The sequence below is a fragment of the Sciurus carolinensis genome, chromosome 1 (genome assembly GCF_902686445.1).
Source record: "Sciurus carolinensis chromosome 1, mSciCar1.2, whole genome shotgun sequence".
Lineage (NCBI taxonomy): Eukaryota > Metazoa > Chordata > Mammalia > Rodentia > Sciuridae > Sciurus > Sciurus carolinensis.
The window spans coordinates 122,552,510-122,572,826 of NC_062213.1; the positions used below are offsets into that span (position 1 = coordinate 122,552,510).

General features: G+C 42.6%; 1 protein-coding gene across 6 annotated transcripts in view; it reads left to right on the forward strand.

Annotated features, from left to right (window-relative positions):
• The window catches only part of LOC124994462 (neuroblastoma breakpoint family member 12-like), a 48,824-nt gene that overhangs the window by 23,745 nt on the left and 4,762 nt on the right, over window positions 1–20,317 (forward strand). For 2 of the 6 annotated variants that reach the window (XM_047566393.1, XM_047566438.1), the window contains exons 2-10: window positions 46–87; window positions 969–1,138; window positions 3,173–3,332; window positions 4,505–4,662; window positions 6,713–6,919; window positions 15,794–15,896; window positions 16,714–16,919; window positions 18,472–18,520; window positions 20,222–20,273. In XM_047566393.1, the coding sequence (XP_047422349.1) occupies window positions 18,475–18,520; window positions 20,222–20,273 (98 nt within the window). In that variant the 5' untranslated portion in view covers window positions 46–87; window positions 969–1,138; window positions 3,173–3,332; ... (3 more) ...; window positions 16,714–16,919; window positions 18,472–18,474. Of the gene's footprint in view, window positions 1–45; window positions 88–668; window positions 1,139–3,172; window positions 3,333–4,504; window positions 4,663–6,712; window positions 6,920–15,793; window positions 15,897–16,713; window positions 16,920–18,471; window positions 18,521–20,221; window positions 20,274–20,317 lie in introns of those variants that run through there. The other 4 variants (XM_047566412.1, XM_047566403.1, XM_047566422.1 and 1 more) reach the window with 4 other exon arrangements.

The window sequence follows — 20,317 nt, forward strand, 5'->3', positions numbered from 1 at the left end:
AGTTAAGTTTTTCTTGGGACTGTTTCTGTCTATATATATTTGCAGATACTCAAGGCAATCTGAAGCAAAAGAACCAGTGGACTCCAGGTAAATGTGAAAATCATGGATAGTGGATATAATGGTGACACCTTGAGATTGCAGGTTTGGGAAAAGTGCCAGTGGACTCCAGGTAAATGTGAAAATCATGGATAGTGGATGTAATGGTGACTTCTTGAGATCGCAGGTGTGGGGAAGAACAGAAAGTGCTGAATGTACTTATTCCACCATTCTGATAACCAGGGAGGAGATCAATTTTTCCCCCCCTGGTGATTCTTTTCCTGGTTTCTACCTTCCATTAGTTTTTACCTATAGTAACTTAGAGAGAGTCCTTCCAATGGTGTTAAACCAAAGTCAGGTTTCCTTCACTCACAGTGAACCACTGCACTCTCCTGTGCATGGTAGTTAGGAGTCGCACATCATTTTCTGCGAGCTTGGCCTGAGTTTGTTGACTGGGATTCCATAACAAAAAATGTGACCAAACCAAACCAAAGTCATATTAAATCAAAGTATTAAAGAACAAGACCTGAATGCCCAACATCTTTTGGAATGAGTAATGCCTTGGGAACCCTTACTAGCCAGAACCTTGCAAGGAAAGTGGAGCAAAGGACACTGGGGTTGTCCCATCCGTTATGACTGTCAGTGTGGCATGGCATGCCTGAACCGCACAGGGAAAGAGGAGTCTCCTTCGTGATCAGCAGTGTTACTTAACTAGTGAACTGAGCACCTGCTGCCCTCTCTCACACTCCACCCTCCTCAAACTCCCTTGAAACTCACATTCTAAGCAGAGGGGATTGATTTGTTCCTCTGCTTTGAAGGGATAGCCACTCTGCTTTCTGAAGCTCTTCCTTAAAGGTTTCAGTCAAGACCAGGTGAGGAGGTGTGAAGTTCAATTATTGAATGTTTAGCATTCTGCTCTCCTTACATACCAGGGCTCAGCATGGCACTGCAAGAAGAGGAGGACATAAGTGGAAGTGCTGGTGGACTCACTAGATGGGGTGTTTTCAGCTCATTCCAGCTGTCTTGGCTTGTCTTACTCCACTGGCTCCCAAGAGTCCAGCCTCCTGGACGAGGAGCATGTGGTTTACTCTGGATGTGGCAAGTGAGTACACACCCCTTAGAAGGAGAAGGCTTCCCAGGTAGCCTCGCTATTCTTTAATTTCAGCCCTCTGAGAGGGTGGGGAGATCTCCTTGCAGGCAGGTCCTGTGGTTACGCATTGGTATGAGTAAAACTCTAGGACCAGGTTTGAAGCACAGGCACTGGAAGGAGTCAGGTAGCTTGCACTCTTCCTACTTGCAGCCACACCTGTCCCACCTGGGCACTCACTGGCAAATGCAGGGTATGGAGCGATGCAGGCAGGGGTGAGGAGAGTGAATGTATCCAAGGAAACTCAGACAGTTCTTCAACATGCAGATGCCTCATCATTGGTCCAAATGATTGTTTTGCAGTGGGTCTTCTTATATTTCCTCTACTTGTCCTGTTAAATGTAAATTCTCAACATTGTTCTTTGAGCATTCATGGCTATCCAAGAAGGATGGCAAAATCACATCCATTTTTGGAGATGGTACCATGTTTTCTTGGCTCCAAGCAAGAGGCATATGTTTCCTGTATGGGTCACTTCATAGCAAAAACCAAACTAACTCAAAAATAAAAATATCACATGCTGTTCTACCATTAAGAGTCAGAAGACCTCTGGACTTCTGTAAATGACTCAGGAGCATATTTTCACTGGGCCACAGCTTGTGAAATGTAATGAGAGAGAAAAAAAAGTTGCAGTTCACAAGAAATGAGCCATAATCACAATTGGAAGGTGTTTGAGAGAGAAAGAGAAATCTCTCAAAGTACTTATCACCTATCATCATGCCATTCCCATTCTGAAAATGTCTCTGTCCCACGTTAGGAAATCTTATTTCCTGATCCAAGTTCAGGTGTAAGGACCCCTTCAGTTAAGCCAGAAGTTAGAAGAGAGAGATTCTTCCTTCTACCTAAGTCAGCATCTCAAAGAAATTCCTCACACAAGAAGACTCTGATAGTCACCAGGGGCAGGACATGCAGAAGTAACTGGCTGAGGGCTGCAGGCTGGCAGAAAGCCTTGCCTCGGTCTCAGTGCAGGTTGGGTGGGCTTGATCACACTGAGGTGCTCTGAAGTCCCTGGTTCACGGGACAGTCCACCCCTCCACCAGTAACATTTCACCAGATGTTCTGGTTTCTCCATCACAGTCAAGGCCATGGCAGGATGAGTACAGTGTGGGCGGGAACAAAAGGACAGCTGCATTATATCGGAGGTGATGGTATTCCAACTCTCTCTGTCCTCCCCGATGGTATGTGGCCTCTGGGGCAAGAGATAGCAATTACCAGTGCTCAAGGACAGGAGGCAGATTCTTAGAGGGCAGAGAGACTGGACTAGTAAAGAAAGTTTCCCCAGCTCTTCCTGAGCTCTGACTTTTATACCTGTAGGCACATGGTTCACTTCTGCCTTCTGGTGTTTTTGCTTTCTCTCCTGTAAAGTGAATCCAATAATGGGTTGCATTTAGCTATAGCAGTTGAATGAGGGAATTCCCATGGATTCATTTTAATAAACATTGTGCTGGGTAGTGTTTAGGGTTGCTTCAGTTACAAAAAAAAAATGTGGTGGTAGAAATGTTGGTTCATATTAGAACAGATTCCAAAGAGAAATTGACCGTAGTACACTGCGGAAGCCACCTTGGAGATGAGCACCAAACTCTCAATATGGAAACAAATGCACAACAGGGAATAGGTTCTGTTTTGAGGACTGTGGAGACATGCAGAACGCCTAAGCCTGGGAATGAGCTTTGTATAAAGAATAGAGATGTAACTGTAGGAATCCAGAAGAACCTCGACAAGCATCCAGTGACCATGAGACAAAAGTACATTTAGACTCTACCATTGAACTCAGAGCCTGCCATAATGATCCAGACACCTCGTGAGTGCACATGAAGGATCAATACATCAACACAGAGCATTTCTTTAAATTCAACATATGAGAGTATTCAGTACAATCCTGTGTGTGCATCCTAAATTCATAAACACATAATTTATGCCAGCAGGCTCAGGTAGGCTGCTATATGGAAATGTGCAAAATAGAGCTATTTAATGACTTTGGACATATCTCAGTTTTTTTGCAGAATAGGATGAGAAGGATGAAGAAGATGAAGAGTCACTAGATTCCATGAAACAATGAATGATCAGGGCTGTTAAGCCCCCCAAATGGGGCTTGAGTGTTTTAAAATACACATCATGAGATCAAAATGAGCTGTGAATTCCATAATCAAAGGTATAAAGTGACTGTTTTCCATGATATTGTTCACATAACCAAAGATGACATAGTCCTCTTACCAGGTAATTGATTTTCTTTATGGTACTTGTAGAGTGAAACTGCCCAAGGGGATCTAAGGAGTCTTGGGGACTTCATGCCCTTTAAAAAAATCACTTGTTGCTTTGTAAGCACTGAAGTGAGAATGATATGAATAACTTGTTTCTGGACTGTTATCCCAAGATCATGACCTGTTCTGCCATAACAAAAATATCATCTACACAACAACAACAACATATCATATGAGGTCAACTATTGATAGGAAGACCCTAGAAGGCACAAATTCTCTGCAACTTTTCAAATGCAGGTGGTTGTATTCACTGGATAGGTGGGTGTGAAATTTCACTTTGGTTATGCATAAGGTTGACCCACTCCTATGGTTTTCACTCTGAATTCTTTCCTGTTCTGCTGTTCTCTGTAACTGCCACACTGAAGCAGAGCCAACGCAGTGTCCATCTATGATGAAAATCATCATTTAAACAGATGGTAGTGTCTCTGAAATCCCACAGTTTTTAGGCTGTTTGGATTTCTCTTCCAGCTCCCTCAACTCCGCTTCCTCTTTATTCTGGGAGACACGATCTTCATAAATCATTGGCACATGGACTCTTCTCTAAGACCCATCTTTTAGAACAAGACTAAGTCATCCCTGAATTCTTTTTTCAGTCAATCTTTAACTTTTATACAAATGAAAAAGTCAAAACTGACCAGAGCCCTGACTACAAACACTATTGCAATATGGTTTATAGGTGGGAAACACAAACTGTTCTGAGGACAGTTTTGTCTTCAGCATCATATGCACAGTGATGTATCTGGCTCTCGGGGACTCATCGAGGGGGTCGCTAACTGGAAGGCTTTAGATGACATTGTAATGGAGCTTTATTCTAATAACAGTGGTCTGCAACCACTTTTTTTGCGTTCATTGAGTGGACCCTACTAAGTGCCTGAATGCTGGGGCCTCAATGGAAACTATGAATATAGAGATAGATAGAACATTATGTTAGCTTTCACAGAGCTGTCAATCTAGTGACCAGCAAATCCAAGAATTGATAGTGGACTAATTGGTGAATGCAGCCAGTGCTGTATCAAAAAATGTTGGGAGTCAAGTTAAGCTTCCTACTGGTTGTTTTTAACAGGTCTCCGCATAATAATGGGTGACTTCTCAGACTACTACCAACACCTGGTCTCCAGTTTGTCTCATGGAAATCCATATTCTCACTGTCTGGAGATGATTCTGATGACATCAGTAGCTACTGAGTGTGTCCTGGCCAGTTGGAGAAAGAAAAGAGGCAAGGTATGTGAGACATATAAGTTCATCCTTGTGAAAATTATCATGATGTTTTCTCTGGACTCAGCATTCTCCATCCACATCAAAACAAATTAATATTGGTTGTGTAACCCTTGTTTTTTCTCAAAATTTATTTCAAATGTGGGGAAAGAATTGAAGTAATTTTCAGGTTTGCAGTACAAAGGGAGTAAAGTAGGGCTAAAATCCTGGCTTTCTGACATTCCAGTGGATGGCATTTGATGACTCTTGTGTTCTTAGAAATCAACTAACACTCATGCTTTGCTCTATTTACCTTATCATGTTTTTAAACTGTAAAATCTCCACTTTTCTAGAGCACTTATATCTTAGGTGAGCTAAGCACAGTGAATACATTTGCTGAGCTTCTACGGGTAAAGCATTGTGCTTGTTTCATTGGGGCATGCTAGGAAGGGTATCCAGCCCTACCCGAAAGGAGCTTAAAATGTCTATTCCAAATTCAGCCATGGTTCTCAGTAGGTGAGAACATCAATAGCAGATACCAATAGCCCAACCTGGTGAAGGGAAGATTGCAGTGAAGAGCAGAGTCAGCACTGGCCTCTATCTGCTGAGGGCTTGGTACAAGAGGAATCTGGAAAATCTCTTCCAATGAGTGTCCCATAGTTGAGGGTTCACAAACACATAGCATGGTTTCCCTTTGTGTTTCCATTCTCAGATCATATTTAAATAGTAGCAAAATCAAGGGAAGCCACAGGGAGATGGTCTGGAAAGCCTGAATACGTGTTTGTGCAGTGACACTCCAACAAGGTCCAGTCCTGCTCAGAAAGTGAAGCCAGAGGAATTCAATGTATGAGTGGGGTTAATTGTTTTATAGTGAGAGAATATTTACTGCTTTTAGCAGCTCCTTGTGACTTTTTGAGAAAATACATTCCCCAGTGACCCAATTGGTGGTGCTACAGTGACCCAATTGGTGGTGCTACACCGAGTAGCAAAGACATGCACTGACCTCAGAGAGGCCCCTCATGCATTTAAATAGACTGGAAAAATGGCTATGACTCTAGGGCTGTGAAAGGAAAGGCATCCTAGGTAGGAGACACAGGAGCAGGGAGGGTTTGTCCAGTGGGCAGATGGTAGTGAGAAAAGGTCTTGAGGTTTCTGAAACAGGATGTGAGCTGGCTCAGATGAGCATTATTTCTTAGAAAAGGAGTGCAGAACTTTGGACCCTACGAACACTTAATATGTACTGTATGATCTGCAACCATTCTCTACCAAATTCATCCTGTCTTCACGTGAACCAATGGGAACTTTTCTAATGGAGGTGAGGAATTCCTTTAGAGCCTTACACACCAACAGATGTTCCAGAGAGATAAAAGAGGCCAAAATAAAAACAAAAGATAACATTGATAAAGTGCAGAAAACAATTTCAAACACTCATACTTTACTTTTTTAGTGTTATAAAGTGACCTTTGTTCTATATTTTTCATGGATTTAGAAATAAATGCGAGGGTATTCAGGGAAGAACATCTTAACTGTTTTTCATTGGCAGTTTGCACTTTTCACTTGGAAAAAATCTTTAAGATCCATTTTAATATTAAAGAAATAATGAGGAGACTACTGGGTAGCCCTGTAGATAATACAGTGTTTTAGGAAACCATTTGTGCTTTGAGGATTCTCAACATACACACTTAGAAGAAATGTGAAATATGGTGAGTTTGGGGAGGGATTGCAAATGGAAGTTGGTAATAATGGCATAAGGGTACACAACTACTGAGACTGGCAGATGAGTGGTGGTCCACACCTGTGGTGACCTTCTCGGGGCTCCTCACATTCCATGACACGTCCCACCTTCTAATTCTGTTAGCCTGTTACCTGGCGCACTCAGCCCTACCTTCTCAGTGCTGTCTGAGTCGTAGCTACAGACAGAACCTTGTTTGGAGGGACTTTGAAGTGTTGTGGGTTGTTGATTAATGGGTTCTCAGCAGTAAGTTAATCATGACTGCTACTGTCGTCCCTTAGTCCTGGTGAATCCTTGGTTTCATTTGTTTTTAACCCATGACATGTTTGTGTTTCTTCTGTGCAGGCCCTGGCGGGAAAGGTACTGCTAAAAACATCATGGCAGTACCTGTCAGTTCTTCTAATGTAGGGGAAGAAACGGATCTCGAAGAAGTCGTCCTGGAATCGAGTTCTCAGTTACAACAGAGCAAGCAGGCTTTCTAGGACCTCGAAGAAAAATTTCTCATTCGTAAATCTACGATGTACTCCCTGGCAAAACAGCTCCAGAAGTATCGTAAGTCGTAGATGAGTTTACAGTCACTAAAGTGAGGTGTGATGGTCTGTTTTCCCCTCTGAGAATAAGATTTTCTCCAAAATGTATTCTCCTTTCTTTCCTCAAAATACATCCCATTGTTGTTAGCAAGATGTATATTCTTGCAGATATACAAGAATAGGTATTGGTATTTTTGCTTTCAATGTGCTGACGATGGAATAATGAGGCACAAAGACTACAGCAACTTCTAGTTTACCGTGACGTGTAGGGTGGGAATAGGGTTAATTCCCAGCTACTGATTTCTACTGGTGGCACGGAAATACCTTTTCATCTTCAAGAGTCGCTCACACCTTTTTTTAATAGGATCCTCTCTGTACCATATCAGATCCTACAGACATATAACAACCGTGTTGGTATAAAGGTCCTGGACTAATGATCCTCTCTTCAGTTCAAGCTTCTGTTGAGTACTAATTGGACAGCACCTTCTGGTTATGCTGGGAACCAGTGTGATAGTGCACAGAGCTTCTTTAAGGGAGTTGAAGGTGGTCTGCTGCTAATGGAAACCGTGGTGTCCAGGAGTGACACCATAGACCAGGGACTCTGTTGGTGAGGGGAAATCTCTGCTTCCAGGGACACAGGCTCTTGATGGGACTGCAGGAGAGACTTCTGCCTGCAGTGCAGTGGAAGGTGTTTCTGGAATATCAGAGAATCCATAGCACACTCTAGGTCAAAGTGAGAAGGGCAGGTGGGGGAAGACCACCAGCCCCAGGGAAATCCAAGCGGAGCTGCAGGGCAGGCCCTCCCCTCCCATAGTTAGCCTGGAAATGGAGCCCATTGCCCTTTTCCGTGAGGTGGGCTGTTGGGACTAAAGGAATCATGGAAACGGGGACCTGTGATAATCACTATCCTTAGAAAGAACCTTGCTGCCACTGAGCTCAAATTTTCTTCCCTTCACCAACTTTTTTTTTTTTTTTTTTATTGTAAACAAATGGGATACATGTTGTTTCTCTGTCTGTACATGGCGTAAAGGCATACCATTTGTGTAATCATAAATTTACATAGGGTAATGTTGTTTGATTCATTCTGCCATTTTTTCCCTCCCCCCCCACCCCTCCCCTCCATCTATACAGTCCTTCCTTCCTCCATTCCTGCCCCTAAACCCAACTCCAACCCCAACACTAACCCTTCCCACCCCCCATTATGTGTCATCATCCACTTATTAGCGATATCATTCTTCCTTTGGTTTTTTGAGATTGGCTTATCTCACTTAGCATGATATTCTCCAGTTTCATCCATTTGCCTGCAAATGCCATAATTTTATTCTTCTTTATGGCTGAGTAATATTCCAATGTGTATATATACCACAGTTTCTTTATCCATTCATCTATTGAGAGGCATGTAGGTTGGTTCCACAATCTGGCTATTGTGAATTGAGCTGCTATGAACATTGATGTGGCTGCATCACTGTAGTGTGCTGATTTTAAGTCCTTTGGATATAGGCCAAGGAGTGGGATAGCTGGGTCAAATGGTGTTTCCATTCCAAGTTTTCTAAGGAATCTCCACACTGCTTTCCAGAGTGGCTGCACTAATTTGCAACCCCAACAGCAATGTATGAGTGTACCTTTTTCCCCACATCCTTGCCAACACCTGTTGTCACCTGTATTCTTGATAATCACCATTCTAATTGGGGTGAGATGGAATCTTAGGGTAGTTTTGATTTGCATTTCCCTTATTACTAGGGATGTTGAACATTTTTTCATATATCTGTTGATTACTTGTACATCTTCTTCTGTGAAGTGTCTGTTCATTTCCTTAGCCCATTTGTTGATTGGATTATTTACATTCTTGGTGTAGAGTTTTTTGAGTTCTTTATAGATTCTGGAGATTAGCGCTCTATCTGAAGTATGATTGGCAAAGATTTTCTCCCACTCTGTAGGCTCTTTCTTCGCATTGCTGATAGTTTCCTTTGCTGAGAGAAAGCTTTTTAGTTTGAATCTATCCCAGTTATTAATTCTTGCTTTTATTTCTTGTGCTATAGGAGTCCTGTTGAGGAAGTCTGGTCCTAAGCCGACATGTTGAAGCTCTGGACCTACTTTTTCTTCTATAAGATGCAAGGTCTCTGGTCTGATTCCGAGATCCTTAATCCATTTTGAGTTTAGTTTCGTGCATGGTGAGAGATATGGGTTTAGTTTCATTCTGTTGCATATGGATTTCCAATTCTCCCAGCACCATTTGTTGAAGAGGCTATCTTTTCTCCATTGCATATTTTTGGCCCCTTTGTCTAGTATGAGAAAATTGTATTTATTTGTGTTTGTGTCCGTGTCCTCTATTCTGTACCATTGATCCACCTTTCTATTTTGGTACCAATACCATGCCATTTTTGTTACTATTGCTTTGTAGTAGAGTTGAAGATCTGGTATTGTGATCCCCCCTGCTTCACTCTTTCTGCCAAGGATTGCTTTAGCTATTCTGGGTTTTTTATTCTTCCAGGTGAATTTCATAATTTCTTGCTCTATTTCTGTAAGGTACATCATTGGGATTTTAATTGGAATTGCATTGAATCTGTATAGCACTTTTGGTAGTATGGCCATTTTGACAATATTAATTCTTCCTATCCAAGAATATGGGAGATCTCTCCATCTTCTAAGGTTTTCTTGAATTTCTTTCTTTAGTGTTCTGTAGTTCTCACTGTAGAGGTCTTTCACCTCTTTTGTGAGATTGATTCCCAAATACTTTATTTTTTTCAAAGCTATTGTGAATGGGGTAGTTTTCCTAATTTTTCTTTCTGAAGATTCATCGCTTATGTATAAAAATGCCTTAGATTTATGTGCATTGATCTTATATCCCGCTACTTTACTCAATTCACTTATGAGTTCTAAAAGTTTTCTGGTGGAATTTCCAGGTTCCTCTAAATATATAATCATGTCATCAGCGAACAGGAATAGTTTGAGTTCTTCTTTTCCTATTCGTATCCCTTTAATTTCTTTGGTCTGTCTAATTGCTCTGGCTAGAGTTTCAAGGACGATATTGAATAGAAGTGGTGAAAGAGGGCATCCCTGCCTTGTTCCAGTTTTTAGAGGGAATGCTTTCAGTTTTTCACCATTTAGAATGATATTAGCCATGGGTTTAGCGTAGATGGCCTTTACAATGTTAAGGAATGTTCCCACTATCCCTATTTTTTCTAGTGTTTTGAGCATGAAGGGGTGCTGTATTTTATCAAATGCTTTTTCTGCATCTATCGAAATAATCATGTGATTCTTGACTTTAAGTCTATTGATATGGTGAATGACATTTATTGATTTCCGAATGTTGAACCAACCTTGCATCCCTGGGATGAAACCCACTTGATCATGGTGCACTATCTTTTTAATATGTTTTTGTATGCGATTTGCTAAAATTTTGTTTAGAATTTTTGCGTCGATGTTCATTAAGGATATTGGTCTGAAATTTTCTTTCCTCGATGTGTCTCTGTCTGGATTAGGAATCAGGGTAATATTGGCTTCATAGAATGAGTTTGGGAGAGTTCCCTCCTCTTCTATTTTCTGGAATACTTTGAGAAGTATTGGAATGAGCTCTTCTTTAAAAGTTTTGTAGAACTCGGCTGAGAACCCATCTGGTCCTGGACTTTTCTTTGTTGGTAGGCTTTTGATGACTTCTTCTATTTCATTACTTGAAATTGGTCTATTTAAATTATGTATGTCCTCCTCGTTCAGTTTAGGCAATTCATATGTCTCTAGAAACCTGTTGATGTCTTCAAAATTTTCTATTTTGTTGGAGTATAGATTTTCAAAATAGCTTCTAATTATGTTTTGTATTTCAGTCGTGTCTGTTGTGATATTTTCTTGTTCATTCCAAATTTTAGTGATTTGGGTTTTCTCTCGTCTTCTCTTTGTTAGTGTGGCTAAAGGTTTATCAATTTTGTTGATTTTTTCGAAGAACCAACTATTTATTTTGTCAATTTTTTGTATTGTTTCTTTTGTATCAATTTCGTTGATTTCAGCTCTCAGTTTAACTATTTCGTGTCTTCTACTACTTTTGGTGTTGGTCTGTTCTTCTTTTTCTAGGGCTTTGAGCTGTAGTGTTAGGTCATTTATTTTTTGAGTTTTACTTCTTTTATTAAATGCGCTCCATGAAATAAATCTTCCTCTAAGTACCGCTTTCATAGTGTCCCAGAGATTTTGATATGATGTTTCTTTGTTCTCGTTTACCTCTAAGAATTTTTTAATTTCCTTCCTAATATCTTCTGTTATCCATTCATCATATAGTAGCATATTGTTTAATCTCCAGGTGTTGGAGTAGTTTCTGTTTTTTACTCTTTCATTAATTTGTAACTTCAATCCATTATGATCTGATAGAATACAAGGTAGTGTCTCTATCTTCTTGTATTTGCTGACATTAGCTTTGTGGCATAATATATGGTCTATTTTAGAGAAGGATCCATGTGCTGCTGAGAAGAAAGTGTATTTGCTCTTGGTTGGATGGTATATTCTATAAATGTCTGTTAAGTCTAAATTATTGATTGTGTTATTGAGATCTATGGTTTCTTTGTTCAGTTTTTGTTTGGAAGATCTGTCCAGTGGTGAAAGAGGCGTGTTAAAATTACCTAGAATTATTGTGTTATGGTCTATTTGGTTTCTAAAATTGAGAAGGATTTGTTTAACATACATGGATGAGCCACTCTTTGGGGCATAGATGTTTATGATTGTTATATCTTGCTGATTTATGCTTCCCTTAAGCAGTATGAAATGTCCTTCTTTATCCCTTCTGACTAACATTGGCTTGAAGTCCACATTATCTGAAATGAGGATGGATACTCCAGCTTTTTTGCTGAGTCCTTGTGCATGGTATGTTTTTCCCCATCCTTTCACCTTTAGTCTATGGGTATCTCTTTCTATGAGGTGAGTCTCTTGCAGGCAACATATTGTTGGATCTCTCTTTTTAATCCAGTCTGCCAGTCTATGTCTTTTGATTGATGAATTCAGGCCATTAACATTCAGGGTTATTATTGAGATATGATTTGTATTCCCAGTCATTTGGTTCATATTTAAAATTTTTGACACATCTTGGTTCCTCCTTTATTTGCCATTTCCTTTAGCATAATTCCTCCCTTTGCTGATTTGCTTCTTTGTTTTTTATCTCTTCCTCATGAAATATTTTGCTGAGAATGTTCTGTAATGCTGGCTTTCTTTTTGTAAATTCTTTTAGCTTTTGTTTATCATGGAATGATTTTATTTCATCGTCAAATTTGAAAGTAAGTTTTGCTGGGTATAAGATTCTTGGTTGGCATCCATTTTCTTTCAGAGCTTGAAAAATGTTGTTCCAGGCCCTTCTAGCTTTTAGGGTCTGGATTGAAAAATCTGCTGATATCCGTATTGGCTTCCCCCTGAATGTAATTTGGTTCTTTTCTCTCACAGCCTTTAAAATTCTATCTTTATTTTGTATGTTAGGTATTTTCATTATAATGTGCCTTGGTGTGGGTCTGTTGTAATTTTGTGTATTTGGAGTCCTATAAGCCTCTTGGACTTGATTTTCCATTTCATTCTTCAGATTTGGGAAATTTTCTGATATTATTTCTTCAAATAGATTGTTCATTCCTTTGGTTTGTTTCTCTAAGCCTTCCTCAATCCCAATAATTCTCAAATTTGGCCTTTTCATGATATCCCATAGTTCTTAGAGATTCTGTTCATGATTTCTCACCATCTTCTCTGTTTGTTCAACTTTGTTTTTGAGGTTAAATATTTTGTCTTCAATATTTGAAGTTCTGTCTTCCAGGTGTTCTATCCTATTGGTTATGCTTTCTATGGAGTTCTTAATTTGGTTTATTGTTTCCTTCATTTCAAGGATTTCTGTTTGGTTTTTTTTTCAATATCTCTAACTCTTTATTGAAATGATCTTTTGCTTCCTGAATTTGCTCTGTTAACTGTCGATTGGTGCGATCGTTCAATGCCTGCATTTGCTCTTTCATCTCATCGTTTGCTTCCCTAATCATTTTAATTATGTACATTCTGAACTCCCTTTCTGTCATTTCTTCTGCCATGCTGTCGTTGGATTCTATTGATGTAACATCTAGATTTGTTTGGGGCATTTTCTTCCCTTGTTTTCTCATATTGTTCAGGAATCAGTGGGTCATTAAGATATTGCAGATTTCCTCTATCAACTTATAATGTCCCTGAAGATTGCTAGTATATCCCCTCTTATCCTTCAGTAGCCTGAAGTTTTGGAGGAGGTTGATAATGCAGAGCTCCACGAAGAAGCTGCCTCTCTAGGGGTGGTGACCCTCAGGTGGCGTATATTCCCTGCAAGTGGGCAGAGGTGCCTCCACTTGTTGACCAATGGTCATCCAATGGGGAACTAAACTGCGGGCTGAGGCATGACCTGTTTGTGCCTGTGTCTCTGGTTTTACTCTCCCTGTGGGAAAACCTCCCCCGGCCGGGAAGACTCACTCGGTGGGGACGTCTCGCTGGTCAGTTGCCCTCCTAGAGGTTCCCCTCAATCTACAACTACCACCTAGGCTGGGCTGTCTTCCTCTGCAACGATCCCAGGGGCCCAGACCTACATCCTGGGCCTGGGAGCCTCACCCTTCGCAGGCGAGTCTCCTTAGGCTGCCTCTCCCAGAGAATCTGCCCGCCGCCCTGGAAACTTCGCTCCGCCCCTAGGCGTGTCTCTGTGCGGCTCTTCCAGCAAGAAGCCACCTAGCTCCTGGGACCCTGCTCTGCACCAATCGCCTGGCTATGCAGCCCCTCCTCTGAGCCACCACCTGGAGCCCCGTACAATAGCTCCGAGACCCAGAGACCCGCCACACACCTCCTCCTCCGGACAGCCGCCCATTTTCCGACACAGTCACTAGGAGTCCAAACAACTCACTTCGGGTCTCCTCCTCCCGCCAACCACCCGTAGCCCTAGGCAGTCACTCCAAGTCCAAGTGACCACCCTGTTTCTCCTCCTCCTCCTCGGGGTAGCCCTCCGGGTGTTCAGGAGCGGTGGCTCCGAGACCAAGTGACTCACCACGCTCCTCCTCCAGGCAGGCCACCGGTGTTCAGGAGCGGTCGCTTTTAGTCCAATCAACTCACCACTCACCTCCTCCTCTGGCAACCACCTGTGGCTTTGATGCAGTCAGTCCTAGACCAAGCGTCCCACCACTCTCCTCCTCCAGGCAGGCCACCAGTGTTCTGGAGCAGTTGTTCTGAGTTCAAACAGCTCGCCACGCAGCTCCTCCTCTGGCAACTGCCTGTGGCTCTGATGCAGTCACTCCTAGACCAAGCGTCCCGCCGCGCTCCTCCTCTTCCTTCGGGCAGTCCCCCGGTGTTCAGGAGCGCTCGCTCTGAGTTCAAACAGCTCACCACACAGCTCCTCCTCTGGCAACCGCCTGTGGCTCTGATGCAGTCACTCCTAGACCAAGCGTCCCGCCGCGCTCCTCCTCTTCCTTCGGGCAGTCCCCCGGTGTTCAGGAGCGCTCGCTCTGAGTTCAAACAGCTCACCACACAGCTCCTCCTCTGGCAACCGCCTGTGGCTCTGATGCAGTCACTCCTAGACCAAGTGACCCGCCGGGCTTCTCCTTTTCCTCCGGGCAACCCCCCGGTGTTCAGAAGCAGTCGTTCTGGGTCTAAACAGCTCGCCACGCAGCTCCTCCTCAGTCAGCTGCCCGGAGCCCCAGTGGTTGCTCGAGTCCAAGTGCTGTGCTGAGCCACCTCCTCTACGATGATCCCAGTTGTCCGTGTTTACCGCTCCAGCGGGGGAAGGGGCGTCTCGCCGAGCAACTCTACTTCACAAATTCCCTGCGTTCCGGGGCTACCGCCCCATCCGGGACGCCTCCCCAACAGGAGAGACTCACCCGGCGGCTTTGAGTTGGTCCCAAGTCTCTCACTATCTCCTTTTTGAATCTTGCATCCTGGAGCAACGTGAAATGCAGCCGCCCTCTAGTCTGCCATCTTGGCCCGCCCCCCCCCTTCACCAACTTTGTTTTCAAAAATTAGTGGTACAATTTTTAATGTGGAAGGAATACCAAAAAAGTAGGTATAGAAGCCTGCTAAGGAAATCAAGAAATGAGGTTTGGAATAAGGCAGACCATATTTTATTAATGTCTTCTCTCAGAATCATATAATTACAGGAAAAAATTGATGTTGAAAACGAAAAATATCCCTCAAGAACCTGTTGGGTTAACTGTGTGTTGCATGTGGGCACCAGCCAGTCTCCTGGGCTCTAATCAAGCAAGGGTTTTGTGTTTTTCTGCCCCCCAGATTCCTACTCTGCTCTTGTGTTATACAATTCTCCATCTATGGTTTGTAATGTGCGATGTGTTACTCCTCTTCAAGATCTTACATCAGTGCCTGGGACCGAGGAAACCCCCATAGTTCCTTCTTCTGTTACCTCTCATTTAAGACAAACTTACTAGTGTTGGACATATTTCTTTCAGACATTTACAGTCTTAAGCCTTACACTTTACCCAAAAGCATCCAGATACAATTTTTTATCTTGGGAGATGTTTGCTTTTTCTTGAAATTGTGAGCACAGGGAACCTTCAGCCCTGGAGTCCTTTGGGGTCTTCCTGAGTGTACAAGGAATCAATGCTTCATTCACAGCTTAGTGTTTAACTGAAGGGACTTTAGTGTTGGTGATGACAGTTGTCCAGGATTCAGAGTCAGATGTGACCCTGCCTGCCAAATGTGTTGAATCACTCTCATGACAGTTCCTATGTCTTAGAGCTTCTTTCCTCATCTTTAAAGTGAGGATCATCAAATCAGATATTTGGGGAGATTTCAAGAGGTGGAGGTCCCTGCATAGAGGCTGGGACTGAAGTTCCTGTTGTCCCTGGGGTGGGCCTGCCTCCTCTGAAGGCAGTACCCAGAGTAGCATGTCCAGCTCTCTACTGAGGAAGGCACATCTGTCTCTTCTCAGAATGCAACAGTGACAATGACCTAATTGTTTCTGCGTTGGGGGAGAAGATGCAGTCCCATGACGGGGAAGTGGCCGAGAGACTGACGGTAGAAGAGCAGCTAAGGTAAGGGGGCTCTGCACAGTGCAGGCAGGAGGGAAGGTATGTGAGTCTGTGAATTAGGGCAGCTCAGCTGGGGGGAGTAAGAGCTCATTTGAGCAAGAAGAGCACAGAGTCCCATGGCAGGCGCATGCCGCACAGACATTTATAAAACAATTAGGCAAGAAATAATATGGTACACGATGGTCTAAAATTGTTATGAAAAGCTTCATTTCCATTATTTCAAAATGCATCGAGCTAATATACTCACCCAATCTAAAATTAGGCAAGTTAAATTGAGCAACCTAGTGGTGTGACCTTGGGGTAGCCACAAGGTTGTGTAAGTGCTGCCTCATTTACTCTTAGTCCTAGTCACCTCCTGTAGGGTAAGGCTCAGTAACCTTTCACTCAGCAGAGATTTCATTCCTTGAATCTGTTGATGTCTTCTACTTTCATTGTTCCGTTAACCCCAGCTGCGTTAACCCCAGGATCAGGACACATTTATGTGTGTGGCTTACATCCCATCTAGGCACAATGCACTATGTCTGTTTCCATGAAGAAATGTCCTTGGCCACATGAGTACTAAGGGGCATTTTTATGAAGGAGATTCAGGAAGATGTGCCTTTGATGAGAGAATAGTAGATGAGGGCATGTCGCGCAGTCTCAGAGCACTTTCTGATGACAGGAGTGTGCTTTGTGTACCCCCACCCCACAACTTGGCTACAGTCAAGGAGAATTCTGCAAAGAGGACAGCTTGGAGATGTTCTCACAGAAATCTCGGTCAAAGCCCATATAATGTATTGTTCAACTCTGCTGGCTTCACTTTTTCTGTGTTCTACCTCAGGGAATCCAATATCATCATTGACCATCAGACCCAGGAGCTGTTCGAATTGAGGACCAGATTACGTTATGGGAGAAATGTATCATTACTTATCAGAGAGCATCTGTGGGAATTCCTCACTCTGCACAGTTCTGACAGCCCCAAATTGCATGAACTGCTGGTTTCTGTGTACAAGCTCACAGATTGCCTGATCCTCAGACTCAGCCCAGGTAGAGCTGGTTCTAGACCCTGAATACACTGAGCTACATCAGGGTTCCTGAATCACAGGAATCTCCATTCCCAAAGTGACATTTTGGACAGCTCTTTTGTTTTCCACTTCACATTGAGGGCATGGTAAAATCAGGGCTGCCTGAGTGGGAACACGGAAGGCAATTGCACCCCAGGGAAGTCCTAAGCAGATCAAATGTGTCCTGGTGTCCTGATGGAATGTGGCCTCTGGATGAGGCAGCATCCATTACATATTAAAGTAGAGAAGAGGGAGGTGACAGGAAACTCCTGTTAGACTGAAATCATTTCTACAGGAGTAAGGAGTTGCCCAACTTCTCACGTGACTGTTTCCCTTAGTAATTATAGGCCAGGGATCATTTTATTTCTCTTGAATTTCCATTTCTTTATCACTAAATAAAATCAGGCAGTATTTTAGAGCTATCCTGTGTAGAAATGAAATATTGAAGAATGCGTTTAAAAAAAAGATACAGAACCTCAGACTTTGGAATTTCTGACCTTGGCATAGTAGCATCTGATGATGGGAGTTCCCTTCATACTTCCAACACCTTTCCTAGAGAGAATTTCTCCGAGGAACCCAGCATGGCCTCGATTGCTACAGTTGTCATTACTGAAAAGGCAGGATTGATAAATTACTGATTAAAGGCCTATTGAGTTCTTTAGTTTCACTCTAGTTGTACGTTCTGTGGGTTTTGGAAAATGTATAATGTCACATATCTTCAAGGTGCAGTGTCCCAGAGAATAGTTTCCCTGTGCTGTATCCACCTTCACAACGAACAATCCCACGGCACCCAAGGTCACCTAGGTTAGATTTTCTTCCTTGTCATCTATAGGAGATTTACAAAAATACTTGTATTTTGCATGTGAATCAAATGTTATTTAATATTTGTAAAAAGTGAAAACTCTGTGTCCAGTTGAATTTTTTTTTTTTTTTTTTTTTTTTTGGTGCTGGGTATTGAACTCAAGGACACTTCTACCACTGAGCCACATTCCCAGTCCTATACTGTATTTTATTTAGAGACAGGGTCTCACTGAGTTGCCTAGCACCCTGATACATTGCTGAGACTGGCATTGAACTCACGACCCTCCTGCCTCAACCTCCCCAGCCACTGGGATTACAGACGTGCACCACATTGAGTCTATAGTTCTTGAAGATTCATTCCTCTGCTATTATTTGAACCCTGTGGGTGAGGTGTGGATGCAGAAGCATTGCACACTCCCGCGATTATTCAGTCTGCTTGTGCATGGGTCTGTGACTTTGCCAAGTGCTTCCCTGTGTTCCTACACCTCTCCACTCCAGTTAGTCCTCTGAACATCACTATGAATTGCAGTGGGCCCTGAGAAATATGGTTGGTATGAGTTCAGTTCACCTTTGAATGGAGTCCTCATGAGCTGCCTCCAGAGAAGAACTTAAGGCTCACCCAACAGGTCCTCCATTGATATTTATGTATCCATGATCAGGAGCCCCACTGTGTTTATAGTGAGTGATGTGGAACTACTCAATGACTAACTGGACATCTGTGAATTTGATTTCAGAGAATGGTGCAGAGGAGAGTGGAAAAGAAGAAGAATCACTGGCTTCCAGGTAAAATGAATATTAAGAGCCTGGAAAAGAATGGGTAAAATATGAGGAGGTTCCCATATGAGCAAACCAAGAGGTCCAAAGTATCCACACAATTCACATGAAAACTGCTGATATGACTACATTCCTCAGCCAAGGAGGGAGCCTTTTAACAAGGTGTCCATTTTCCTTATGGTGCTGCTTTGTAAGTAGAGGTAATCTGCCTAACTGAAGTTTTTTTTTTTTTTTTTTTAACACTCAGAATCTACATCTGTCTTGTATAGAAGAGGATGAGATGTATGTCTGGTTTCTTTAAGGTTAATGAGTTGTAGGCAGGGATGTTATGGCCTTCAAATTTAAATATGTATATAGTTAAATGTATATACATACACATATATATGTGTGTGTATGTATATATATATATATATATGTATATATCTATAGTTCTCCCCCCCCCCCCCCCCCCGTGTATACTATGGGTCATGGTTTTATCACACAGGGAGAGTAGAGACTCCATCCTGTTCAGGTCATTTCTAGCCTGTACATGAGCCTCTCCTCCTGTCTCCTGCCATGAAGACATCTGCACTCTGCCCACATCCTAGGAGGATCATTTTCTTTCTCTTAGAAAGGAGTACCCTGGCCTTTTGTGACCACTCCCTTAGGCCTCTATTCAGGCCACATGGGACTCTTATATTTAATCCTTTTGGTTTAATTGTACTCTTTATCCCACCAGGCTGAGCGATGTAAGACAGGAGGAGGAGGAAGTGAAAGAAACCCTGCAGGACTCATTGGATGAGGGCCATAAGTCTTCCTCCAGTCACTGTAAATTGTCAGATATCCACCAGCCTCTCTGTTCTGGTGCCGATCTGTTGGGTGAGCATGAAGTCTCCCCTTCTCTAGATGCCACTCAGTATCCCATTAAAAGAGAAATGTACTCCTAGCAGTCATACTTCTGAGAATCCAGTAGCATATTCAGGATGGTAAACCTACGACTAACCAGAGTCAGGAAGTTGCAGATTATAACCTACTCACAGGCACCATTGATGCTTATGCATAACAGGAATCTACATGACCTTATTCTTCCAACCTGGGATACTGATCGTTCCTATAATGTTTTTGCTAATGTTTGATTCTACACAGAGAATGTAGTTTGAGGATTAATGACTGTCCAAATAGGTTACTATCTTGAGTATGTCATTGGAGATAACTGTTGATATGATCCCTTGGGAATGTGTCTGGAATTTTTCCTGAAGGCATGGCTTGGACCTTGGCACTCTTTGTCCCCTTTATTAGAAAGGATCCTTCCTGTTTTCTCTTTAGCACGAAAGGTCTTTCCTCTTGGAGAGTCGGCGATTCCGTTCATCAGTTTAGTCTGAGTATGTAATCTCAACTCAACCACATTTAATCAGCACATCTGATGGAATAAGGTCTGAGTGTTTAAGAAACTTTTCCAGCAGCCACTCTTTAGTGTTTCCTGTTCATTGGAATAAAGAAGAGTTTTAAATGATCATAAAATTCAGCACAGAAGATGATGGAACCATCTGCCCAGGAAGCCTTTCCATTTCTCAGAAGACACACCTGAGATATCCTTGAGTGTTCCTCACAGAGAATCCTTTCCCCATGCCAAGAATGCTCAACACACCCTGTGTATAAATCGGCAGAGAGTTGGTAATGGGGCATAAGTAGGATTTTGTTGTGAGTGTTCCTGTCTAAATGTATTTGCAGAAAGTCAACATAATCAGAAGCAAGTGGAAGAGGAAGAGGCAACAGACCACAGGTGAATCTGAAGGCACGGGTGGCATGTGGAGATCTCAGGTCCAG